We start from the raw sequence: 25,907 nt of genomic DNA on the forward strand, positions 1-25,907 counted from the left end.
GTTGATATTTGAGGGATTCTGGAACAATCTACTGTACACGTGCAGCTGAATACTAGAACAATCAAGTTTAATCTTGCTTCAACAAATAAAAAACAGTGCTGACCAGCAATTCAACATTTACAGAGCTGGCCCACACTCATCTTTTTCAATAGCAAGAAACTCTCATGGTCAAAATGAATAGTCACGAAGATACTTTGAAAGTAACTGTATATATGTATGCTCCAAGGTGTGAAGTTATTTTCAAATCTTAATTTGTGTATAAGGCTAATCAAAAGTCATGTCCGCAGTTATCCAATGTTAATTCAACAAGAAGGTTTGGATGACACCATTCTTCATTTTTCTTGTTTTGGCTGTAGTATAACTGGATGAAAAGTTCTTGAGGCAAAAACTTGCTGCATTTCATCTTAAAATATGATAGGTCTGAAGTTAGCTAGTGTAGTAATGGATTCATTAGCTTAATTTGCAATTGTATGAGAAATGTGAATAATAATGAAAATGATTAGTTTAACAAGTACATTAAACAGACGTTAAGCCAGACATACAATTATTGTATGTGAGTTACAGAGGAGTAAATAATAACGGCCATGCTTCAAGAACTGCACTACAGAAATTCGAAGTTAATTATTCATACCAATCCAGAGCCAATGTTTATTCATGATCTTCAAACAGATATGTGAGTTCCTTGAAATGGCTGATTGTCATTGGTGAACATTGTTTTCTTTGAACGTAAACATTTCCTCAATAAAATTTAAATAAAATCAAGTCTGCTGATATGTTAATCATTGTCATAAGGCACATGTCACTTCCAAGTATTTATGTTCTGTACCCATGTCTGCTCAGTTACCATTATATTGACAGGTATTCAGCGATTCCTGTGTCAAGGATGATATCTTGGAATATAGTGAGCAGATTTATGTTGGGATTGATGAGATTTGTCAGTTTCAACAATGTGCCTGTCAGTAAGTGGATCCAATAAAATCACTGACTCAGTGAATTCGTATTTTCTAGAAACCTGTGGATTCAATGGTTGAAAAGATTTCTGGGGTCCATTTTGCCTGCAATCTGCTGTGATTTCAAAGTCATTTGTGATCTTCTCTTGGCACCTGCAGTCAATAAAATAAAAGCTAACAGTATTCACAGCAATCAAATCATTCTCAAATCACAGCTATAAAATCATTATCAAAAAAACATTTTCTTTGATGTTCAAACATAATTCATCACTTTTACTTTCCAAAACCATTGTTCATGGATGAGCTTGGTGCATTCCCAATGCAAGTAGCCAATATAACCAAACCTGATCTTGTCCTCACCTGATGTAGATCTAAATAGGATGCCCTATAAGCCTGTTGGCTTAAATTCTGCCTGATATTTGTTCTCATTATTGCAAGTGATAGAACAAATGTATAGTACCATAAACTTCACCCTGACCTTAAGGATGAAACTCAGGAACAGCAATGATCTAAACTAGAATCAGACTATTTAAATGGCTTTGTACCACACACTATACTATATGCCATTGCGTAAGCTTTGAAATTCTTTTTCAAAGTAAATAGGATTCAAATTGTTACACTCAGTAATATTATTGCTCATAGCAGGAGGTGGTAGCATAGGAATAATGACAGAACTCCAGGCTAATGTTCTGATGAAAAGAAAAATGCTGGAGAAACTCAGCAGGCCTGGCAGCAAGTATGGGGAGTAAACAGAGCTAGTGTTTCAAGTCCAGTGACCTTTCTTTAGACTGGACACTGGTCACTGGACTCAAAGCATTAATTCTTGTTTTCTCTTCAGAGTTTCTCCAACTATTTCTGTTTGTTTCAGATCTCCAACATCCACAGTTCTTTGTTTTCTTTTCATGTTCTTAGGGCGTGGTTTTGAATGACGGATGGTAAAATTTAGATTCAATATAATTCTAGAATTAAAAGCTGGCCAAATGGCAACAAAGTAATCAGTTGATTATTGTAAAAATCTGTATGGTTTACTAATATCCTTTAGGAAAGGAAATCTACCATCTTTATCTGGTCTGAGTTACACGTGACTCTAGATCCATAGCAACGTATCTGACACTTAACTACTCACCAAGTAATTAGGGATGGGCAATAAATGCTGGCCCAACCAGCAACACCCTCATCCCAAAATCAAGTATTTTAAAAAAAAAGTTTAATTCAGCTTGATTTATTCCCTTAGGCATTTAGTTTTGTCTTTTCACTGTAAGATCACTAAACTGGTGAGAATAATTCGCAGGAGGTCACAGGCATCTCCTGTTCACTGCACACCACTTTTGTTCCTCTCTCGCACCGGTTTTTGATGCTTTCCATCCATTTAGTCCTTTTTCAACTCGGCTTATTCTTCTTTGATGATCCATCTTTGCACCTTACCAACACCAAACTCTTGCCTGCTTTTGCCCATGGTCATATTTTCTAAATTTCCATCTCCTCTCTTCAGCTAAAAGCCCATGATGAGCTGGGAATCTGATTCACCTGTGAGCAACTTAATTGGTTCTTTGCACTTCCCAGTTGACTGCAAATAACTCTTCACCAGAGCCTTATTTCAACAGTTGCAAACCTCTTCCTGACAGCTCTTGCACCCATTCAATGCAATATTCTACTTTCTCTAATGTTAATTCAGATGAGCTTCAGGCAATTGGCAACCTTGTTTTGAGTTCAGTGTCTCTGTCCCATCAATGCCAGCAATTGAAATACATCTATCTTCACAATGGTTGTGGACTGAATTGTCACACTGGTCTCACCATAAATTCTCATTAGGTATATCGTATTTTTGTTGATGCTCCACTGTCAGTACAGACTTGACTTGCTCAGCTCTTCAGCCACTACATCCATCACTGGCCATCAAAGAAGTGTCATCAGCATTCCTGTTGCTCTAGAGTTGTGACTATCAATAGTCATTCCAAGATGTTCTGGGACAGCAGAGCTGACTTCTTTTGTGAGTTTTTCTCCTGAGAAGTAGTGGTGAAAGAAGGTGTCCTTGTCTAACACCTTTGCCAAACTGAATGGCTCTGTCTGTCTGGTCACCTGATATACACACCACACATTATCCATTTGTAAAGTTTTTGAATGAGCCAGATTAAGTGATGTTGTATTTAAAATTTCCACAGGGTTTACCACGTGGCGCCTTTGCATCATCTGCTAAGTGAACTCAGATTTTCTTCTCATGTTTTTTTTCACATGCTTTCCAATTATGTTGTCCAGCACTTGAATGGCATCTGATATCCCTTTGCCTATGGTGAAACACAACTTTTCCTCAGTTATTTCTTGTGTGTTGATGTCTGAGAGCCTTTGATCATTTCAAGCAGCATTTTTGTGACATTATCATCAAGCTCATTGTTGTAAATATGGATACTCTCAGCTACCTTCACCTTTTGACAATATTACCAGCTTAGAAACTAGCCAATTATTTGGTCAAATGTCATGTCTCCATTTCAGTTCCATGATTTATTTTGTGGCTCTGACAGCAGTCACAGCTCTAGGTCTTCAGGTGTTCAGTAAGTATACCATCAAGGACTGTTGCTTTGCTAATGTCCAGCTTCTGAATTGCATGTTCATCTTCACAAATCTGGCTTCTGGTTCCATCTCTCCCCAAGTTACAGTCTGTATAACATGCATATGGACCATATAACTGGGTGCAGTATTGATGCCACTATTGCTTTACTTAATTAACTTCAGATTATATTCCCGTTCAACCTGCTTTTGCATCTTGCCAGCAGTTATGCTTCTTTGACAAAGTTGTGAAACATTCTGCATACTTCTTTCAGTTGTCCTTATGATCTTCATCTTCTACAGTCTGCACCCTTTCTTTTAGCCCAATCCTTTTGACTGTTCTGCAAGTATGTTTCATTTTTTGCAGAGCTCTTTGTAAGGCACTCTATGATGGTCCCTCTGCCTTGTCTATCGGCTACTTTCTATCAGTTTCAAGCATTGCGCTGTTATCTGGGGTTTCTTGGGCACATTATATTCAACACAGCTTTTATGGCAGCTAAGCATCTTTCTCAAGCTAGTACCTTTTTCCTAGGTGAAACCATCTTTCATTCTGAGTATTGTTCAAACATACTGGAGTTCTTAGGGAATCAATCTATCTGTCAATTGGGAGAGTTTCTCTATGCATCTTTCTGTCTCCACCACATGGGTCTAACATTGGCCCAATACCAGCTTATGGCCAGACCCATAATTTGCTCTAGCTAGACTTTAATATTTTCCCCACTATAACTACATTCACCCAGGCCAAAGCCTGACTTCCAATTTTCACATCAAGTCCCTCATTATAGTCAATCTCTCACATTTAGAGATGGTGTTTGACGTTTCTTTGAAAAATCGCATATAGCTCCTCAACAGCATCATCAAGGGTTTCTGCAGTTGGTGTCTGTACTTGGTGAAGTTCACCACCCTCAATGTGCATCACAACCATGCTGCTATGAACTAGCTCTACACATGAAAACGCTTAGTGTTAGAGGCATTTGAAATCAAATACCATATTTAGCACCAACCCCAGCAGAGTTGTACAGATCTACCTTCCACAATGTTTAGTTGTCCTAAACCGGATTGTCCAGTGACAGAAATGCCAGTACATCAATTTTGTGTCTTTTGTATTCAATCCAATACTGCTGTAAGCTGGCCAGTTTGGGAGTCTGTTATCATCTTCTAGGTTCCTGTGTTCAGGAGTCTGTCACTGCCCAAGTTGGCTTGACATCTACTGTTAAGAGTCTATCCTCCTTTCAGGGTTTATTGCATACCAGATAAGAGTCAAGATTAGAGTGGTACTGGAAAAGCAGAGCATGTCAGGCAGCATCCGAGGAGCAGGAAAATCGATGTTTCGTGCAGGAGCCCTTCATCAGGAATGAGGCTAAAAACCTCGTGGGTGGAGAGATAAATGGGATGGGTGGGGCTGTGGAGAAGGAAGTTGAGAGTGTAATAGGTGGATGGAGGAAAGGGTAAAGCTGATAGGTCGGAGAGGAGGTTGGAGTGGATAGGTGGGAAGGAAGATTGACAGGTGGGACAGATCATGAGCACGGTACTGAGCTGGAAGTTTGGAACTGGGGAAAAGGTGGGGGAGGGGAGGTGAGGAAACTTGTGAAGTCCACATTGATGCCCTGGGGTTGAAGGATTCCGAGGTGGAAGATGAGGCACTCTTCCTCCAGGCGTCGGGTGGTGAGGGAGTGGCGGTGGAGGCGGCCCAGGACCTGCATGTTCTCAGCAGAGTGGAAGGGGGAGTTGAAATGTTTGGCCACGAGGTCGTGGGGTTTATTGATGCGAGTGTCCCAGAGATGTTCCCTTACTTTCACATACCAGATAAGACCCTTCCACAGTCATATTTAGGGTTCCATTAACCTGGGGTTAGTAGTCAGTCAAAACACACTAGAGATTTTTTTTAACCTCGTACTTCTCTTTCATAAAGAGGCAAATGCTTAGTTTGATATCATCACTCTGAACCAAATATTGCCAACTGAAAATGTCTAACAGGCCAGGATCTTGCTGTACTGCTTACCATACCATGGACATGTGCTCCAGCACCTTCACTACCAGAGTAATCAGTTAGCCAGTGCCAGAGGCTCTTGAGGGCTCGGTGGCCCAGCACCTGTCAGGGCAGATGGCCACTGACACTTGGTGCTTAACCCTGAACACATGCAGTGCAAATTTAAAATTTATTAAAATGCAAGAAGTTAAGCAAAGATGATTGTGCAATTTTTCACACTGAACAATAGTCCTTCATTGGATTGATGGTTTGACTGATTGCATACTCATTTCTGGTCAAAAACACCAGATCACCAGGAGAATAGGGCACGTGCAGAGCTCGTGCTGTGGCAGTAAAGTCCAGGAAGTGTTTGTTAAAACAAATGCATTGCACATTATACTGGTAAATAAACAGTGCTTGTGCAAGTTGCATATGTGAAGTACTTAAACCCTATACTAATTTCAAATGACAAAACCAAAAATGCATCCTCTCCACCGATCTCTAACTGACCACTAAAGTGACCACAGAAATACGTATCCAGGGATCTTTTATTTTCATTGATCCATTTCCAACTTGGTTATGCATTATGACAAATTTGTTGACCCCTCCTCCCTCACACCTCCAACCATTATCATTACTGTCTACAGACTAATGACAATGGTAATCAGGGCAAAGCTCTACAGACTGGAGTCATGTCTTTGTATGAAAGGAAAAGAGTTGTAGTTGTTTGTTACCCAATTATTTCAGCATCAGGACATCATCTGGATAGTATCCTAGGCATCTTAAGGTGCATTATCAATTACCTTCCATTTTTCAAAAGGCAGAATTGAGATGTTTGGTGGTGACTACGTAGTATTCAGAACTATTTGCAACTCCTCAGATATTGAAACAGAACTTGACTGCATGCTGCAAGATCTGGGAAACATTCAGGTTTAGGCAGAATAGTATCAAGTAATGTTCACACCACTAGCATGTCAGGCAAAGACAAAGACAATCTCCTCTGACTAATACTTGTTGATTTTCAATGGAATTAACAAGCTGAATCCCCCACTATAAACATTCTGAGAGATCACCATTGATCAGAAACTCAGTAAACCAGCAATATATCCTCAACATTGTACCAACAAGAGCAGGTCAAAAGCTGGGAATTCTGTGGTGAATTACCCACCTTCTGACCCTCCTGGACTGTCCTCCATCTACAAGGTGCATGTCAGAGGTGTGATGGAATACTCTCCAGTTGTCTGGAAAAGTGTAATTCCAACAACACATAACAATTAGAACAAGCGACCCACAATTGACAGCATAAACATTAAACATTCACTCCCTTTATCTTCTGCACACAACGGCAATAATGTGCATCATCTATAGGATGCATTCCAGCAACTAACCAAGCCTCCTTCAACTGGACCTCACAAATCTATATCACCTAGAAGGAAATTAGCATCTGATACATGGGAACACCACTACCTGCAAGTTCCTTTGCAAGTCACATATACAGGTTGACTTTGAACTACAACACGATCTTCATCATCACTGGTCAAAGTTATGGAACTGTGCTCATGGATTATTGTGATTCAAGAAGGTGGCTCACAATCATCTTCTCAAGGGTGTTACAGCACAGGGTAAACCCTCCTGCTTAATTTAAAACCAGCAACACAGAAAACATTTATCCTGTGCAGTAATCTGTCAAAATTCGAGTGGCCAAGAACTATTCAAAGTAAAAATGAACAACTTTATTTCTTAAAGTATAACAGAGAATAGTTAACTAGCAGCTACGCATAAGTCCTTACTCAAACCTATCTTTTACCTTCCCTTCTATAATACTAGTCCGATAAAACTCCAAATTAAGATTTATAAAACAACACTTCTTATCTCAAAACCAAGCAGCTTTCAGTTCTTCTATTTGGAGCTTCCTGTGTCATTTTCTTCTTCTTAGGAATTTCTGTGTCACAGGTTACTGATCGAAAAGGTATCTTTTAAGAGAACTATTTTTTTAAGCAGTCTGTTTACATGCTGGGCTTGGCAGTTCTCTTCCCAACTGTTTAATTTTCCTTGAACTCACACCCCAAAGCATCGAATTGTGTCATTGGCTTTTAAGACTGTCAATATACTCAATTAAAACTTGACTGGAAATTGTTTTTTTTCAGGGAACAATTTAAACTAATTGGCCAAATGTGAATCTGTTTTTTTTTGTCATTTCCAGGCAACCTGCTACTCCAGTAGCTGGAGCACGTGTTATATTGTGCCTTATTGAGAACACTTGCTGCTGTCACTGCCAGCTTTTAACTCTCATAAAGGTATAGTACACCCACATTTTCAAAACAAGGGCTATTAGGAATGGGCATTACTTATCAACAAAACTCACATCCCACAAAGAAACTGACAATAAATTGCTTCATACTATTTTGACCAAGATAGAATTCTACATTTCTCTGAAGATAACCAAGTACAGGAGTAATTAAAGTGATCTTTCTTGTGATGTTATACAGCAGTCATTGACATCATTCTTAGGCTTGAATGGAATAGCTTGACTCCTTTTTTGGAAAAATATTCTTTTGTTGCAAACACTTGGACTTGACCTTTGAGCTAGCTCTCTATTCAAGGACGAAGGCAGTAAAAAAAAAAATCTGTGTGTCAACAGGAGATTTGGCATACCACACTGCCACAAACTCTTTCGGACCAGCAGGAACAGCTAGCAGTAGCTACTTTTAAACCTGATTTTGCTGTGACCATCAAGGAAGAATTCAATAAGTGACCCATCATATCTGAAATCATTTAACTTCTATCACAATTCCTTATAAGTATCTCACTTTTACACAGTAATCTATTTAATTGCTTATCAAACTCCCTGACTGAGCAAAGCTCCACAGCACAGGGCTTTCTATTTTGCAGCTAAGATGACAGTTCACTTCAACTGTGTTTTTACTCTATTGCTTCTGGAAAACCCAGAAAATATAGAAGGTAGCAGGGAATGATTATAAACATCTGTATGCATTCTTTTGCAGTAGCGGAATGGTGTTTGATACACTTTACTCTCTATTCAAGAAAAGCACTGATGCATATTTCTCAAGAATTCCATTTGGCTTATTATCCTCCAGGAGGTGGTAGTTTTGTAATAAGACATCAATTGAAACCACCTCACTGTCTAGTAAAGATCATTGAAAAAGGAATAAGAATTTTTAATTCCTTCTCACGTGACCAACGTTGGATGGTCAAAGCTTCTTGTAGGCCAATTTCATTCACATCAAGCAATAAACTCAACAATTGAACTAACAGGGACTTCTATTTGACTGTAAGTTGAAGAAAGGCATATATTCTTAAAGTAATGTTGCTTTTACATTCAACAACTTCTTTGGCAATCACAGATAGAAAAACAAATACCTGGAAAATCTGATATTCTCCAAACCATCCACTCCTAATTCTGTTGTTAATGTACTAGCCCAGAGTTTATTGTTGTTATTGTTTCTGCCTTTGTGTCCATGGAAAAAGTCTCTTGACCCTTCCATTACATCACATTCAATCTGGTACCAGGTTTGCAATTGTCTGAAAAATATTACAGAACATATTCAAAATAATGTTTCAAACAAAATTATATGTTTCCCCCAAACAACCTGCAAATTTATTTGGTTTTTGACCTCTCCCCTGATCACTACAAATTTGGGTGGGAAATGAGAATTTGAAGAAGGCATGCGAAATAAAGTCAAGTGGAGCAGGAGATCTTTTCCAGTCCATCAGTTTCTAAATTTGTAGATTGTCGATATTTCGTCCATATTTTTGAAAGCTTATCTTTTGCACTTGCAAATAATTTTGTGCCATTAAAGAATGTGAGGAAGGCTCAGTTGTGCAACCAAATAATAAAAAGGATTCAGAGATTTTTTTTGTCTTGACTCATACTTTCCTGAAGGAAAGTGCATGAAATTTCACCTTTTAGAACCTGACTCAAGTTAGACACATAGGGAAGAGAGTAGACCACTCAGCCATTCTAGATCACTGCTGATCATCTACCACAAAGCTAATTTTCTGCACTATTCCCGTATATGTTGGTAACTCACTCTGTGGGAAGCCAAACCCAACAGTAAGTCAATGTGGTTTCATCACAAGACATTATTTAAATGTCTAAACTGAAGCAAGAATCTTTTGAATAAATATGTAATATCTCCAGTCTAGGCTGAATTAGTTGACCTCCTTTGATGTAACAATGGACACAGTGAAAGCAGACCAGAGAAGGTTGACTAAACTGATCCTGGGTTAGGAGGGCATTTTTTTTAATGAGAAAAGATTTAGTAAGTTTGTTGAAGTTTAGAAGAATGAGAGGAGACTGTAGTGATTGTAACAAAGTCAGCCGGTGGACCTCAGAATATGAGATCCCTGATTGGACCAAATTAACCGCCCCAATTAGGGAGCCCTGGCTGACAGATTTAAAACAGTGTTTCTATTTTGATTTAATTCCCAGTGCCCCCTCCTTCACTTTTCTCACATAAGCATTGCCTTTATCGGGCTTTGATTGTTACTGGCTCCATGGGTGTTTGTCCTCGCAGCAGAAATATTGAATCAAATTTTATTGAATAAGACACAATGGTGTCTTCACTGAGTCCATGCACTGAGTCACACACATGTGTGAAAAAAAAAATAAACAGAGGTGTCAGAGGTTCGTTTCACTCTTAGAGCTGGCTCTGAGGAAGCTGGATCAGTGTCAAGGGCTGTCCATGTGTAAACAAAGGGTGACTTGGTGATGGGATACCGCCCTCTGTGGAGTTATTTCAAAAGTGAATATGAAGGCAAATGAGATGTTATTGTTTATTGAAGAGGGAATGTGAAGAGGTTATCTCACCTTATATTTCAGATGTGAAGAGGTTACCTCACCTTATGGGAGACTAGGGTCAAAGGGCATAATCTCAGAGTAAATGATAGCCCTTTTAATACAGAAATCAAGGAAAAATTTCTTCTCTCAGAGTTGTGAATCTGGAATTCTTTACCACAGAGGGCTGTTAAAACTGGGTCATTAATTATATTCAAAGCTGAGACACATTTTTAATCAGTAAAAGAATCAAGAAGTATGGGGATAAGGCAGGGAAATTAAGTTGAAGATTATCAGATCAGCATTATTTCAGTCGAATGACAGTGCAGACTCAATGGGTTGAATGGACTACTTCTGTTCCTATGTCTTATTGCTTAATGGAAGTATTGTTATTAATGTCAACACTGGGTTATGAAGCTGAATGTGGGAAGGGTTCCTGCTGCTGGTGGCTATCCAATGAGCACTACTTTTAAGTGGGCATGATCAAGCTTGATTTTGGTTCTTCCTACAGTCAGCCAGACTGCCCTCACTCATTGTCTAAGCTCATGCTGAGGTCACCTGTCTAATGGTCCAGAATCACATGGCACAAACAGGGCAGCATGGTGGCTCAGTGGTACCCAGGTTCGATTCCACCCTTGGACAACTGTCTGTGTGGAGATTGCACATTCTTCCTATGTCTGCGTTCGTTTCCTCTGTATGCTCTAGTTTACTCCCACAGTCCAAAGATGTGCAGGCTGGTAGATTGGCCATGCTAAATTGCCCACAGTGTGCATGCTAGCTGGAGAAGCCATGTGAAATGCAGAGTTACAGGGATGTGGTTGGGTGTTGGGTCTGGGTGGGATGCTCTTTGGAGGGTCATTATGGGTTCAATGAGTGAAATTTCTACACCAAATGGATTCTGTTATTCTAACAGATGAAATGGGAGAAATTCACAACAGGGAAACTATAATCCTTACAACATCACAGTTAATGAATTGTTCATCAATACACCCTTACCTCTGTTGTTTCCTTCTCTCACTCTTCTTCACACATTTGATCAGACAATTGGTTAAAAAAGCCACGCTCATCAATAAAATTACGGCTGTGCTGACAATGGAAGCTATCACTGCGAGTTTAAAACCAAAGTCTTCGTACTTTGAAATAGCTGAAATAAAACAATAATACTTCTACTTAGTTACCTTCCATAAAATTCCAATTTATTTTTAAGGTAGAAAACAAAATACAAACCATTAAAGGATGACGCACTTCTATTTCTTTGCTGAGAGTTCTGGAAAATACCTCACAATTTAAAATGGCGAACATTAAAGTAAGAATTTTGCAAGATGAATGGAAGGCAATTGGGGAAGAACTCAATAAATAAATAATTTCCTTGTACCATATATATGTATAAAGATGAGAGACACTAACAAATTGTAATAAAGCAATTGTGTGAATGCTTGTGGTTGAAAGTCCAGTTCATAGCAGATAACAATTTCAGAAGTGAAACACAGCTCAGATAAAAACATGCCATGAAGACAAACAGGATATGGGTCTGACTGAAATAACATAAGGAAGCACATCAGCTCACAATGACCAATGATTATACTAACTTCTGCTATCGGTCTCTAAGGAAACAGAGCAGGATAGTGCAATTCAGAGTATTTTACCATTGGAAATTTGCATTTTCCACTTTTAAAATGTTGTCCAATTTCTCTCCATATGCTTGAGGTAAGTATTGTATTTTTAGCATTAGTACAATTGAATTCTGTTCCAGTTATTGCTCAAGTCTGATATTTTGATCTTTTAATCGGCTTTTTTCATAAGATTTATATTAATCTTTGAAAATGCCTGTCTATCAATTAGCATAATTTTGGCATCCAATGTAATTTTGCTGTTCTCCAAATAACATGCTCAGTCATGTACAGGTGAACATGTAGATCAGACCTATAGACTGGAAAGACTTAAACGATGTCCAAAAGTGGTCCAGATGAAGAATTTACAATTGAACCCCTTCAAAATAATGTTTGAAACTGCATGTATCTGTCAGCACCATCTTTATTAAACACATCATGAGCAAGAATAATGGAAAGTGCAACTTTTGCAATCAGATTTTTCCTTTCAAAAAATAAGGATCTTTAAACTAGCTCCATGTTTTGTTATCTTCTGAAGTCTGCACCTGTTGATTCTGAGGCAGTTTTAACAGACGATCTTAAAGAAGAGGCTTGATAACCGAAGGCAGAATCTCACAGCATAGGAGCAGGCTATGCAGAGGTAGACATGGAGATGGATGTTGTTAGCTCCCATGTGGATTATGCCAACACTGGACAGCATGTTGATCATTAAGACACCATATATAACACCAGCAAGGAAGTATGACCCACCACTAGTTAAACAAAAAACATTGTGATGTAATAAACTACAGAACCCAGTTCTACATTTGGATCTTGCTACTCAGTGATAACTAAATTAAAGATTATAGGGTTAAGGCAGGAAAGTGGTTTTGAGGTACAAGTCCATCAATGATCTTATCGAATTTCAGATCAGGCTTGGGCAGCTGCTTAGCTATCTCTTGTTCCTATTTATGCTCTTACATGAAGTGAAGAGTTATTGAACGACTCAAGATACTATAAGGATGGTCTGTCTGCTGCTCTCAGAAAGCCCAGCTCCACACATTTAAGAACATATTTATGTACATGCATGAGAGGTGCCAATGGCTTTCCAAGAGGATTGTGCCAGGCACACTTCAGAAATACCATTTAAAAAACGTGATGAAACAGCATCAGCCTCAATAAAATTACAAGAACTGACTTTATATTGAGGGCTTGTGAGAATACTATCAGAGTCAAATTGGCATTTGTCATCATAGGATTTAATATATTTGGGAGCAGTAAACATTTTTAATAAGACAAAATAAGATTTTCATTGGAACTTCTGTTCAGCAAATTACACCATTTTTTCATCCACAATTCTCAGGGTTCAGGTGAATTTATTACACGAAGGAAGTCACTGAACTGAACATCATGAGATGAACAAACAAACGTTAATTTAAAATGTACAAGAGTACATCAGAAAATCATCTCTGTAGCCACGCAGGGCAGATAGTAAAGAGTCACACTAGATTTGAACCACTGACTGTTTTTCTCTCTCCACAGATCAACCAGACCTGCTCAGATGCCCCAGCACTTTCTGCTGTTATTTCAGATTTCCAGGACCCACAGAATGTGACTTTTAATGCAGTTAACACGACGGTGTTAATAACACAAAAGGTTAATCATCAGCACAATATATTTTCTGATGTAATAATGGCATCTATTAAACGTAGCTTCTGGCCAAAACTCTACACTGTGAATCCTAAGACAGATGTTATGGTGATATGAAAAGTCCTATAACAAAGGAGGTGGTACGGGAACTAACAAGAGAGAAATATTTACTTGACCTTTTCCTCACCAATAGATCTTTCACTTAAGTAACTGTCCATAGCAATGATAGGAGTGACCACCACACAGTTCTTGCAGGGACCAAGTTCCATTATCATACTGAGGAAATCCTCCATTGTACTGTGTGGCATTGTTATGATGCTAAATGGGATAAATTTTAAACAGTTCTGCACCTCAAAATTGGGCACCCATGAGGCATTGGTGGCCATCAGCAGAATTGTACTCAACAACAAATTGTAATTTCATGGCTCGACACATCTCCCACTCTACCATTATCAATAAGCTAAGTAATCAACTCTTGTTCAATGGTGCTGAACTGGGGAAGACACAACCAGGTCATGCCAGAAGCAACATGCAATGAATAAAGATAAGTGATCCCATAACCAACAGATCAGATACAATCTGTGCAGTCCTGCTAAATCCATCATGAATGGTGGTGGATGATTAAACAACTCACAAATGTTCAGATCCTCAATCTTAGGGGAGCCCAGCACATCAGTGTCCAATGATCAAGCTGAGACATTTGCAATAATCTTTATTGAGAAGTACCAAGTGAATGCTTCATCTTGACCTCTCCAAAATGTCCCTCACATTGTAGATGCCAGTCCTCATCCAATTCAATTCATTCCACATAATATCAAGAAATGGCTGGTGGCACCAAAGACTGCAAAGGCTTTGGAATCTGTGAACATTCCAGCAGTACTGAATAGTGCTGAAGATGTGATCTGGAATTAGCTGTGTCCCAAGCCAAACTGTTCCATTACAGATACAACATCAGCATACACCCAACAATATGGAAAATTGTCCATCTTTGTCCTGTCCACTAAAAGCAGATTAAATCCAGTCCTTATAATTATGTCCCAGCAAGCTACTCTTGATCATCAAGCAAGTGTCAGACAGTGTCATCAACAAGTCTATCTAGTGGCACTTAGCAATAATCTACATTCTTCCGGGTTCTTCCAGGACAACTCAGCTCACAATCTCATTACAACCTTGTTCCAAACATAGCCAAAAGAGCTCAACCCAAGAAGTGAAGTGAAAATGAGTGCCCTTGACATCAATGTAGCATTTAATAACATGTCATCAATGAGTCTTAGCAAAACTGGAGTCATGGGAATAAGGGAGAACATGCTCTGTCAGTTGCAGACTTATTAACTTTACTTCCATGATTCTTCACTGCAGTCTGCACTGTCTGTGTAATAGTTCCATCGTCATCAATTGGTATTTGGAGGAACACAGAAATTTAATTGGTGTCACTGCACTGGTTCATTTCCCTGCTTATACACAAAAGCTGACGAAATAGCAGCAGAGTATTGGCCTTGTGGTCACAAGAGATATGCATAAACTAAGTATCTCTCCCAAATTACTTGAAACTGAAATACTGTTAACGTAGCTTAGAAAAATCTATGAAATCAGAGGTTATTCCAAAAGCCATTCACCAAAATGACTAGGGCTGTATCAACAATACATTACACTCCCAGAGATTCCAATGGTCCTCCCCAAACAGAATAACCAGAATCATCACCTTACCCATTGTTCTCTCAACACCTTACCCCATGGAGACACTTCTGATCTGTACTGGCAATAGTGGGCAAATATTCTCATTAGTTTCCATGATCTTTCAGGGTAAAGTCTAAAAATTAATTTTTCAAGCTTTATGAATTATGTCACTTCAGTAACTTCTATAGCTTTGTTTTTCTAACAGGCTTTCAGGTTCTTGATTAATTTCACCCTTTGACCATAGTCTTTACACATTTCCTTTTTCCTCTATCAAAATTACTTCATTAATTTATCATTTTTAACTATGGAATAGCATCAAACTCAAAACATTAACTGTTATGTTCTCTAACAGGCCCTCCTACCATTTACAGTAAAATTTCCAAGTTCCAACAAATGCTGTTTTAGTTAACACAAGTGAAATATGATCTACTAGCATTGAAAAGATTAATATTGGCTGTGAAAATCTGTTAAACTGCAATGCCTTTATTAATATATGCAACTGAGGCATGACTTGGAGATTTCTTGCAGTGTCTTGATTAACAATTATCCCTCAAAAGAGCTTAAAAAAGCAGATAATCAGTAATTTATTTTAGATTGATCCTTGGAGCACTGATGTACAGAAATAAGTTGCAACGTTTCTTACAGGAATGACTGCACTGAAAGGTTTTAAAAGGGTTCATGTAGAACATTGTGGTAATGGAACTCACCATACTTTTGCAATTTCCTTTTATTCTCCATCGACAGTCTGCTAATAAAAGCACTTTACATTGTGAAAGGTAAATGCCACATTTAGAATTCAGTATTTTTCTCACCATTTTCTGTTCTAGCATATGCCTCTATTGCACCATATTTCAAATGGTTAAGTTGGTCTCAAAGCTGTTTTCTAACCAGATGCTGGGAAGCTCAAGTTATAACTCCTTCTTGATCATGACTGTGTGAAAGATTTTTCATCTGTTGCCCATTTCTTCTTGATCGCCCACCACAATTTTGAATTCATTCAACAGTACAGGGAGATAGAAACACAGAAATGCATACCTCATTTTACTACTAAACTTAAAAGAGAATCCTTTTGTTCACCTTTTCATTTCTTTTCCATGCTATGCCTTCAACATACTTTAACAAGTAAGCTTCAATATTCAATATACATTTCCATAATGTCTAACAACATTACTGGGCATCAGCCCAGCAGGGACTAAGATCTAACAGAATGAAGTACATATAAAAAGCATCACATTGCAGATATTCAAGATCTGAAATGAAAATGCTAGAAATAGCAACGTCAGGCAGGATTTATGGGTAAAGAAATAGAGTTAATGTTTCGAGTCTTTTTTTTACATCAGAATTAGATTATATGAGATAAGCAATGATTTTTTTGTTCATTTGTGCCTTCCCTGGTGAAATTGTTTCATTCCTGTACAACATTCCATAGCCCAGGTACAGAAAACTTAAAATAACAAAACAGAATGACATATTGAATTTGTCTTTGCACTGGGCTAATTGGATTGAAACAGTCAAGGTAACCTCATGCTAACTTCAGGAAGACCGTGTCAGCAGGCTAAAGAAAGCTAGTGGTAATCATTATAAGAAACACTGATGATGGAAAGGTAACAAATCCATCAAAATGATAGGTAAGTCTCGAGGAACTGGGCTTGTAACACATACAAGGCAAGCCTCATTTAGATAGAAATCTGATTGATCTCATAAATCTACTTGTAGACCTTCTATGGTCTGTGAACCTTTGCTTAAAAACTGGCCACATAAGAACGAAAAAAATCTGGAGATCCAAAATCAATACCTCAAACATGTAAATGTATTAAACTGACCTTGGAGTAAAGTCACACGTAATTAAGATATTTTTGCAAATGATTATGTTCAATTAAATAAAAGACTAAATAATTAAGACTTAATTCAAATGAAATGAAACAATGTAATCCAACTAATTAATACTGCAACTTGTTTAATAGATCAAGTTTGATTATTCATAAAGATCGAAAGATGGGCAGGTCAGGTGAATTGGCCATGCTAAAATGCTCATAGTGTTAGGTACATTAGTCAGAGGAAATGGGTCTGGGTGGGTTACTCTTTGGAGGATTGGTGTGGACTGGTTGGGCTGAAGGGCCTGTTTCCACACTGTGGAGAATCTAATCTAATCTAATTTAAAATACATACTTCCTGAAAAATTAGACTCAATTACCACTATTCCTGATTTCTCAGATTTTTGGTGAATTATTGAATGAACTTTTATTGACACAACCTAGTGAAGCTATGAGTAAAAGTTTGGAAATAGTCAACAGCTAAAACGGCATCAACAGGAGTGAAGTAGATAAATTAAGAATTGTAGCAGGATTTAAACAAATAGAGAGGCAGGAAATGGGGAGTGGAGGGAACAAGGCCAAAAGGAAGGGTCTGTGAAATGACAAAAGGCAGGAGAGATTAAATGACAAAATGTATGGCAACGACACAAGGAAAGAAACTAAAAATGGGTCTTGAGGAGGTGTAAATAGAAACAATATATCAGCAGCAGCTGCTGGCTTTGGAAAAATGGGGGCACAGGCTGCAAACTGAAATTGTTGAAATCAATATTGAATGTGGAAGGTTAGGAATTGTCTAATCAAAAGATCAGAAGGTTTTCCTTCAGTTTCTGCTGACCATAGTTCATGTGTGTAACAATTTCCATCCTATTTCCACAATGTAAATTCTGCTGTGATATATAAATGGATAGATGTGAGTGAGATTTAAGTGGGATTGATTGTACACACTCAAACAATTCTTTGGGGACTGGATTATGTAAATATTTAAAGAGTAGGTAATCCACTATGTTGAAAACTGGAGGATAAACAAATTAGCACAGAATAGAAGATCTCCATCTTCATTTTTGTCTGTCTAATTAATACTACATTGTGCAGTAAATTGCAATCCTAATGAGACTCCAGCAACACAACATTCAAATTAAGTACAACTGCTCCAATCAAATTCATTCAAAATCAAGTTCAAGTAGATACATTTTCACAACTGGAATTCTGATCAGTTGTATTATTGTTTATTTAACTGTACATTTTGCATGAAATTTACCAGTGCAGAAATAGTCAATTTGGTCCAAATGTGGTGTCTATGCTCCACTTAAACTGCCCTCAATATAAACATCAATTATGCTTTCCCTTACATACCAATCTAGATTTCACTTAATTACATTTTCTTTGCCACCCTTTTGGCGATAGCCGAGGTCATGCTAATGGTCTAATAATCAATCACTTGTCAGGGTTAGTTTATTTAACCCTGGGTTAGTTTATTTAAACAGTGAAACATATTACAAGTTATGAAACAGACATTAAAGCAAATCAACTGACATGTGTGTGCAGGTTGCCAAACACAAAGAAGTGTAGCAATCAGGCAGAATCACAACATTGTATACACCTCACACAAGGAATACTTCAAGATCAATTCTCATAAAGGCTTGTATACATAAAACATCCAGAACATTAATTAAATACACAGGTTTTCCAAAGATCAGAAATGTTGCAACTTAAGTCAGTTGCTTTGAATTCTAGGTCCACTGCATAAGGTATATTTACTTCAGGCCACAGCATTGAAGAGCAATAGTCAATAACTGCACAAGTGGATGTTCATCACTCTGCCACCCAGAAGTGAACACCATTTGCTGCAAGGAAAGTAAGTAACCCACCTAACAGTGCAACTTCTCAATATCAGGTTGGATAAATTCTAGAACCTTGTTAACTGCCAGCACGTATAAACCGACAGGTTACCTTCTAATGATATTAATTTTGTCAACTATATAATGTGTCCAATAAAAATTAAGCACATTAATTTATATTAATCTATTAATCTATATTTATTGATCTAGACAACTTGACAATCTGTAGACCAGTTAGGAGTTAGTGGTATAACAGGAGACTTTATTTGGTGATTGATCATAAACTATTATTTTTAAACAAAAAGCACTTAGTATTACCAACCATAAGCGATTACTGTATGACTTGTTTGTCAGAGTCATTCAGCTCAGAAACAGACCCTTCGATCCAACCAGTCCATGCCGAACATAATCCCAATCTAAACTAGTCTCACCTGCTTGTTCCTGGCCGGTAACCCTTGTCTTCTTCTTTGACAGCTTGTTACAAAATTGTTAAATAATTCACACATTAGCAATGAATATTCTAAATGGAAGTTTTTCAGGGAAGTATAAGTACAATCTAAGCTAAGTGGCACTGGCCAGGTTTGCAAGTCAATTAAGAATACTATTCACTTCTGAGTTTGGGTTGGATGGTAAACTGGAGACTATACCTAAGTAAGAATTTTTGATGAAGGGATGAATGATTTGCCCGGATATTCCATCCTGGTTCTCTCACTCTACATTTTCTTGGGTGAACAATATTTGGCAGTGCTCTTCCTCTCCCTAATTATTTCTACCCATTTTATTACGTCCATACTCTCGGTACCTGGGACCTTGACTGATTTCATTCTGTACAAAACCACTTGCTTCAAGTGTCAAGATGCTGCTTTTTATTAATCTTCCATTTCACTGGCATTCATCCAGCTCTGCCAGTTATTTAGGTAATTCCATACTAAAGGAATTTTCTCTACATCCAGTCCAAACTCTTTCTGAATTGACCAATGGTTTCTGTCCCTTCTTTATTTCACTTCTCCTCTATCTGCAACCGTGTTGCTCATGTGTATTACAGACTATGATCCATTATATTTAAAGTTTTACTGTTTGAACTTCATTTTCCATTTCTGTGCTACTTTGAAATGTCCCCAACTACTGTGCAAGGCTGTTTACTTCAGCTTGAGCAAAATTCAGGTAGGCTTCTACAATTCCTGTCAAAATAAACTGAAGAATTGGTTTTGTGATCTATTATGTCATTCATTCAACAGTATTCACAAAAGAAAGTTTTAAGCACTTTATAGTTAAATACGTCTGTCTGACACTGCTACCAGGCACCAAGAATAAACTCTGGAATCATCAGCTGTCAACACACGAGGACTGTACCAATGCCAAACACGACTACGTATCAACTGGCAATGACAGATCATAAAAAATACAAGATTTCAAGAAAAAGAAGCAGGAGTAGACCATTTGGCATCTTGAACCTGTTCTTCAATTTAATACAATGACTTATCATTGGCTTTAACTCCATTTTTCCATTCATATCCCTTGATTTCCTAAGACAGCAAAAATCTGCTTAAAATATATTCAACAACAGAGTAAGGGATAGGATTTATGCACATCTGGATAGGAATAATGTGATCAAGGATAGTCAGCATGGTTTTGTGAAGGGCAGGTCGTGCCTCACAAACCTTATTGAATTCTTTGAAAAGGTGACGAAGGAGGTTGATGAGGGGAAAGTGGTAGATGTGGTATATATGGATTTTAGTAAGGCGTTTGATAAGGTTCCCCATGGTAGGCTACTGCAGAAAATACGGAGATATGGCATTGAGGGTGAGTTGGAGGTTTGGATTAGGAATTGGCTGGATGGAAGAAGACAGAGGGTAGTAGTTGATGGCAAAGTTTCTTCATGGAGTGCCGTCACTAGCGGTGTTCCGCAAGGATCTGTTTTGGGACCATTGCTGTTTGTCATTTTTATAAATGACCTGGAAGAGGGGTTAGAAGGTTGGGTGAGCAAGTTTGCGGATGATACGAAAGTCGGTGGAGTTGTTGACAGTGAGGAAGGATGTGGCAGGTTACAGCAGGATATAGAGAAGCTGCAGAGCTGGGCAGAAAGGTGGCAAATGGAATTCAATGTAGCTAAGTGTGAGGTGATTCACTTTGGGAAGAATAACAAAAAGATGGGGTACTGGGCTAATGGTCGGATACTTGGTAGTGTGGATGAGCAGAGGGATCTTGGTGTCCATGTACACAGATCTCTGAAAGTTGCCACCCAGGTAAATAGTGCAGTGAGGAAGGCATATGGCGTACTGGCTTTTATTGGTAGAGGAATTGAGTTCCGGAGTCCTGAGGTCATGATGCAGTTGTATAAGACTCTGGTGCGGCCGCATCTGGAATATTGTGTGCAGTTTTGGTCGCCATACTATAGGAAGGATGTGGAGGCACTGGAACGGGTGCAGAGGAGGTTTACCAGGATGTTGCCTGGTATGGAAGGAAGATCGTATGAGGAAAGACTGAGACACTTGGGGCTGTTTTCATTAGAGAAAAGAAGGTTTGGGGTGACTTGATTGAGGTGTACAAGATGATTAGGGGGTTAGATAGGGTTGACAGTGTGAACCTTTTCCCGCGTATGGAGTCGGGTATTACAAGGGGGCATAGCTTTAAATTAAGGGGGGGTAGATATAGGACTGAAGTTAGGGGTAGGTTCTTCACTCAGCGAGTCGTAAGTTCATGGAATGCCCTGCCAGTAGCAGTGGTGGACTCTCCCTCTTTATGGGCATTTAAGCGGGCATTGGATAGGTATATGGAGGATAGTGGGTTAGTATAGGTTAGGTGGGCTTGGATCGGCGCAACATCGAGGGCCAAAGGGCCTGTACTGCGCTGTATTCTTCTATTCTATTCTATTCTATTCTATCTAGAATTCCAAAGATTTATTACCTCTACAGTGAAGAAATTTCTCATTTCAGTTCTAAATGATCTGTTCCTTATCCCGGGAATATGCCCTTCCCCCTACTTAGCATCTGTGTTCTAGACAGCCTAGTGAGGGAAAAGCATTGTCCATTATCTCCCCTGTCAAGGCCTTTCTGAATCTTTCCTGATGAAGTGCTTATGCTTGAAAGGTCAATTCTCCTGCTCCTCAGATTCTGCCTGACTTGCTATGCTTTTCCAGTGCCACACTATCGACTCTGATCTCCAGCACCTGCAGTCCTCACTTTCTCCTCCTTTCTGAATCTTATATGTTTGAATGAGATCACCTCTTAATATCCTAAATTCCAGAGAATATAGGTTTATTTTAGACTACCTTGTATATAGGACAATTCTTATCACAGGAAATACATCTGGTGAACATTTGTTGCATTACCTCCAGTTTAATTATATCTTTTCCTTAATACGGAGACCAATTCTGTACTCTAGCTATGGTCTCACCAAAACCCTGTCTTTCTACAACTGTAAAAGGTCAGGATGTCATTTGCCTTTCTAACTGCTAGTTGTAGCTGTATGTTAATTTTCTGAACAGCTATACTCTTCTTTCGGCCAAAGTGAATAACCTCATACTTAGCCACATTATGTTCCATCTGACAACTTGTTGTTGCCTCACATTTTCCTCTTTATTTCACTGGATGTGGGCATCACTGGCTAGGCCAGCATGTATTGTCTATCTGGAGAGGCAACGGCCTAGTGGTATTATTGTTAATCCAGAGACAGAGGTGATGTTCTGGTGGCCTGGGTTCAAATCCTTCCATGGTGGAACCTGAATTCAACAAGCATCTGGAATTAAGAGTCTAATTATGACCATGAATTCATTAGGGATGGGCAATAAATGCTGTCTTAGCTAGTGATGCCCTCATCATAAGAATGATTTTTTAAAAATTCTTAATGGCCCAGAGGATAGTTAAGAATGAACCACATTGTTGAAGGTCTGGAGTCACGCATAAGCTAGACCAGGGAAGGATGACAGATTTTTTCCTTAAAGGACATTACAGTAAATGAATCAGATGGGTTTTTCCAACAATTAGCAATGGTCAATCAGTAGACTCTCAATTTTAATTGAATTCAAATTCTGCCTTGGTGAGATGTTTCTTCACAGCATTACCTGGGCATCTGGATTAATAGTCTTGCGATAATACTACTAGACCATTGCACCCCCTGATTTGAACTCATTTGCCTGGAACATCACCCTAAGCCTGTGGAATATTCAATACATTACCACAATGCCACCACCTCCCCAACCTATTTACATCCGTTTGCAGCTTCCATGTCTCCTCCTCATAGTTTACCTTCCCACCTAGCTTTATATCACCAGAAACCATAGGCATATTGCTCTAAGTCTCTTGATATAAACCATTAAAATAAATTGTAAATAGCTAAAGCCTTAGCACTGATCCTTGCAACACCCTGCTAGTCACTGCCTGTCAACTTGAAAAAAAAGTCTCATTTATCTTTACTTTCTGTTTTCAGTCCATTAATCAAGCTTCTACCAATGGTAATATTTACCCCAAACTCCATAGCTCGTATTTTGTGTATTACCTTTAATTTTATTGAAAATATCACAATGCATCAATAACCTAAGAATGATACCTTGATTGCATTGCTAAATAATTTATTAGTCCACTTCAAACAAATTGCTCAAGGATCCTCACATGCCATTTTTAATGAGATCATTTTTGCCAAACTGCAAACAGCAGAACTGAACAGTCATACTGAAGGCTTGATGCTTGCCAGGCTGGTCAACAACTCAAATTAATCAGAAATATTACTATTTTAAAGTAATTTGACCAACATGTCACAAATAGAAACACACAGTCTTCTGTCATTTCTGAGCCCACTTTAATCATACTGTATATGTAAAATTGATCATCAGTAACTTACATGAGCACCATGCCATGTACAACATATATTTTGAGCAAGGAATAAAAATATGAAATAGCAGTAAGAATTTGGGCTATTTCATACATTTGAAAAACCAAATTTTAATAAACTATCAATTAGAAATTCATCAAAATGGTCCAATATTCCAAATTTTACCAAAATGCACCTACACACTGCTGAGCACAATATTTTCGTTTCTAACAAATGGATCAATTAAGGTATTTAGAGATAGAGATAAAACCATCTATTCAAGCATCTGCATTAAGCAAGAACTCTTATGTCGATTCCCAGCAGACAAAAATAAACCAAGTGGTATGGAACTGAACGAAGACCTAACGTATACTGCTGAGTTTTATCATTGTGTCTGGGTCAAAGTTCGTAAGGATAATCAAGTTTTAAAGCCTGGATACACTCTGCTGGTTTGGGATTCCAATGCATCAATTTTAAAACTGATCACTTTTAAATGCAAGAAACTGAAGTGAAGATCTTAGTTCTGTATATTTGCATGAAGTATCTGTTTCAAAACAAAATATCGTTACTATACAATATCCTCCACACTGCCTTTCCAACACAAGGGAGTGTATGATATCTCAACTGATTTCTCTCTTTCTGTGTTAAATTGCCTAATCTGGGAAAATAATCGTCAGGAAGCAATTACTCCACTGAGTCAAACTCAGAATGAAGTTGTTCAAAGAGACGATATAGTATTGCTATGGCATTTGCATTTTAATAAAAATCAGACGGAAGAGACGCCAATCTGCATGGTTTTAAAACAGTTTACTTCTCTGAAGGAAAATAAAGCGTTCAAAATCATTGAACTTAAACTATCATATATCATGCTTTACTCATATCCCCGCTTATCCTTCACAAAATTCCAAAGTCTCCAGCAAAACAGCTCAGAGCCTATTGCCATGAGAAAGGAGCTAGCGGGTCGCACGAAGGTGTGGAATGTGGAGAAGAAGTCGCTGTTCTTTCTCCAGTTGACAGTCCGAGGAGCAGCATCTGCAGCCTTACTCCATCTGATCAGGAGGGGGCGCTCAGCATACTGCCCCCCTGCCATGCTATCCCCAAGCAGTGTCACCCAATTATCCCTCAACTGGACACACCGATAACGCACTAATTTTATTGCTGTTCCTCTCTTTTTTTAAAACAAAAATTCCAATTAACTAACTTGACCAACAGTTTGCAGCAAAATATGTATTTTTCAGAATCCACGTGGCCTTTAAAAAGAAAACAATAAGTCCCCTGTACGATTTAATTGGTTTAAAAAGTTAAACTCGGATTGACAAAGCAGGCAGAAGGGTGTGTATGAAATGGGAAATTTAAAGACCCCTTAAAATGCTCTTAAATGACAATGAGGTAAATGGGAATGAGTGAGAATTACTGGTCTGCACTGGCTGCTGGATTGAGTAATTCACCCGATGACAGTGGGTAAAATCATTTGCTGCAGGATGTGTGTACCAGAAGATTTAAGGGACCACATTTCTATCTCAGCTAACGCTGTGGAAATACACCGGCTCCAGGCAGGTATTTGCAATGGCGTCTAAACGGAAAGCATGCGATAAAAATGCAGCACCATCAGCAAACACAGTCGCATATCTCTGTATTCAGACAATTCAAAAATGCAAACCCCACAATCCCCCCTCACCTTTATGATTCTGGACGCTGTTCGCATCTTCTGAGAAAACCCCTATCACTGAGTTATTAAAGGACGATTCAGTAATGGTTTGCATATCCGAACTTATTAAAAAACTGTCTCAATTACTCCCTGTATTAGTTTTAAGATGAATCACTTTTCTGTCTCTTGTAGCCGAAACCTGAGGCTGGTCCTTTTTTTCTTGAGCTTTCAAAGTCTGTTCCTTAACGAGTCCAGTCCTGGAGACGATTAAGGATCCCCCCTCGCGGTGTTTCTTCGCGATCTTACAGGGACACTTTTGATCCCAGTCGGCCCATGTATGCCCGTTTTCTACAATCACTAATCCAAGAAAGTCGAACCGTTAGGTCAAGTCAGTGAGCAATCCCAAAAGTTGCGTGACAGCCGTTATACCACACACACACACACAATATCGTAAGCATCACTTCCTCGTTAATCTCAGCCTATGAGCTGTGGTTTCACTATGAAGCAATGTTTTACTTTCTGCAGACAGCCTGCTCTCTCGCTTGCATCGTTTTGGAAAAAAAAATCCACTCCATAGGAGGATTGGCAACAAGGATGCTTTCTGTCAAATTACACCGGCTC

At 38.6% G+C, this 25,907-nt stretch overlaps 1 protein-coding gene across 1 annotated transcript; it reads right to left on the minus strand.

The window, feature by feature from the left end:
- Positions 1-50: 50 nt before the first annotated feature.
- Positions 51-25,724, minus strand: susd3 (sushi domain containing 3). Its single transcript, XM_043686557.2, has 4 exons — positions 25,317-25,724; positions 11,258-11,405; positions 8,845-9,006; positions 51-1,103 (listed from the first exon to the last, which is right to left on the minus strand). Exons 1-4 carry the CDS (start codon positions 25,399-25,401, stop codon positions 878-880), a joined length of 621 nt encoding a protein of 206 aa, XP_043542492.1. The 5' UTR covers positions 25,402-25,724; the 3' UTR covers positions 51-877.
- Between the last annotated feature and the right edge of the window lie 183 nt (positions 25,725-25,907).

Source organism: Chiloscyllium plagiosum, unplaced genomic scaffold (assembly GCF_037043375.1).
Source record: "Chiloscyllium plagiosum isolate Xiang-an unplaced genomic scaffold, Cpla_swu_hap1 HiC_scaffold_14, whole genome shotgun sequence".
Classification (NCBI taxonomy): Eukaryota; Metazoa; Chordata; class Chondrichthyes; order Orectolobiformes; family Hemiscylliidae; genus Chiloscyllium; species Chiloscyllium plagiosum.